The 1,807-nt window shown below is 52.1% G+C and overlaps 1 protein-coding gene across 1 annotated transcript; it reads left to right on the forward strand.

The window, feature by feature from the left end:
- The first annotated feature begins 387 nt into the window (after nt 1-387).
- Nucleotides 388-1,089, forward strand: LOC104416433 (cytochrome P450 89A2). The gene has a single exon (XM_010027830.2). It carries the CDS (start codon nt 388-390, stop codon nt 1,087-1,089), a length of 702 nt encoding a protein of 233 aa, XP_010026132.2.
- Nucleotides 1,090-1,807: the final 718 nt, after the last annotated feature.

The following is a 1,807-nucleotide window of genomic DNA, read 5'->3' on the forward strand; positions in this document are numbered from 1 at the left end:
CCTTCGCCCCCAACAAGAAGAGCCTCCTGCGGGCCCTCCCACCTTCCCAGTGCTCAGCAACTTCCTATGGCTCCGCAAGTCCTTCGCAAAGCTCGAGGCCGTCCTTCACTCCCTCCACGCCAACCATGGCCCCATGGTCACCCTCCACATGGGCCCCCGCCCCGCCGTCTTCATCACCTCCACAGTCCTCGCCCACAAGGCCCTCATCCACCGTGGCGCCATCTTCACCGACCACCCACCATCCCTCGCCGCTGACTGCATCCTCTTTGCCAACCAGCACAACATCAACTCCACCTCCTACAGCCCCAGCTGGCACCTCTTCCACCGAAACCTCACGGCCAAGATCCTCCATCCCTCCCATGTGCATTCCTACTCCTATGCCTGTGCATGGGTTCTCGACATCCTTGCGGTGAAGCTCAAGTCCCAGCTAGGCGACGTCGTCTGGTCATCGACCACTTCCAGCACGCCCTGTTCTGCTTGCTGGTCCTCATGTGGTTCGGAGACAGGCTCGAGCAAATGCAGATTAAGCAGATCAAGGCTGTTCAACGACCATTGCTACTGGGTCTGCGGCGGTTTAAAGTGCTCAATTTCTTGCCGAGGGTGAGCAAGCTAGTGCTCCTGAAGCGAGGGAAGGAGTTGTCCGAGCTCTGTGAATATCGAAATCAGGTCCTCGTTCCGCTCATTAGAGGTCGATCCAAGGCCAAGCGAGAGCAACTGAACAAATTCAAGGAAGAAAGGAATGACGGCGACTGGATCGTGTCGTCCGTGGACACTCTCATGGACCTGGAGCTGCTGGAGGAGGACGAAATGGTGAGCCTCTGCTTGGAATTCCTCGACGCCGGTACTGACACGACGTCCATAGCAATGCAGTGGATCATGGCCAACCTGGTCAAGTACCCAGAAATTCAAGAGAGGCTCGACGATGAAATCAAATCAGTTGTCGGACAAGAGGCGAAGCAAGTGAAAGAGGAGGATCTGCAGGGACTCTACTACCTTAAGGCAGTGGTGCTTGGGGGGGCCATGCCGCCACCCACCGGCTCACTTGTTACTGCATGCAGTGGCGAAAGACGTGGAGCTTTGGGTACGTGATCCCCGAGGACGGGACCATCAACTTCATGGGGGCGGAGATGAAATGGGACCCGGAGGTCTGGTAGGACCCGATGGTGTTCAAGCCCGAGAGGTTCTTGAATTACAGTGAAACGGGCGCGTACGATATCACGGGGAGCAGGGAGATAAAGATGATGCCGTTTGGGGTGGGAAGGAGGATGTGTCCCGCATAAGGGCTTGCACCTAGAGTACTTCATGGCGAGCTTTGTGTGGCTATTCCAATGGAGGACGGTGGCCGACGAGGAGGTGGACCTGTCGGAGAAACTGGAGCTCACCGCCTTGTAGAAGAACCCCTTGAGGGCTCAGATTTGTCCCTGGAATTTGGGCACCTTAATTTTGTAAAATCTTTGCGGAGTGTTGCCATCTCGATGTTTTCCAGAAATATTACATTTTATAGAGAGAAATATATTCGGTGAAATTTATTTTCGATGAAAATAATTAATTTTGTTTTGTTTGAAAAATGATTTCCCCTAATAAAAATCATGAATTCATTTTCCTAATTACAAGTAATGGGTGTTTTCGTTGACCAGTGATTTTTTTCTTATTAGCTGTTTTCAACTGGCCAAATCCCATCTAAATTCGAAAAATTAGTTCGTGAAAAACTCTTTGACCGATACAAACACTCTCGAGGCGGGTAAAACTCACACGTGAACTGCACACGGTGATGCCCATCACTTATGAAGACAAAGCATGGAAAGCT

This window comes from Eucalyptus grandis, chromosome 8 (assembly GCF_016545825.1).
Source record: "Eucalyptus grandis isolate ANBG69807.140 chromosome 8, ASM1654582v1, whole genome shotgun sequence".
Taxonomy (NCBI): domain Eukaryota; kingdom Viridiplantae; phylum Streptophyta; class Magnoliopsida; order Myrtales; family Myrtaceae; genus Eucalyptus; species Eucalyptus grandis.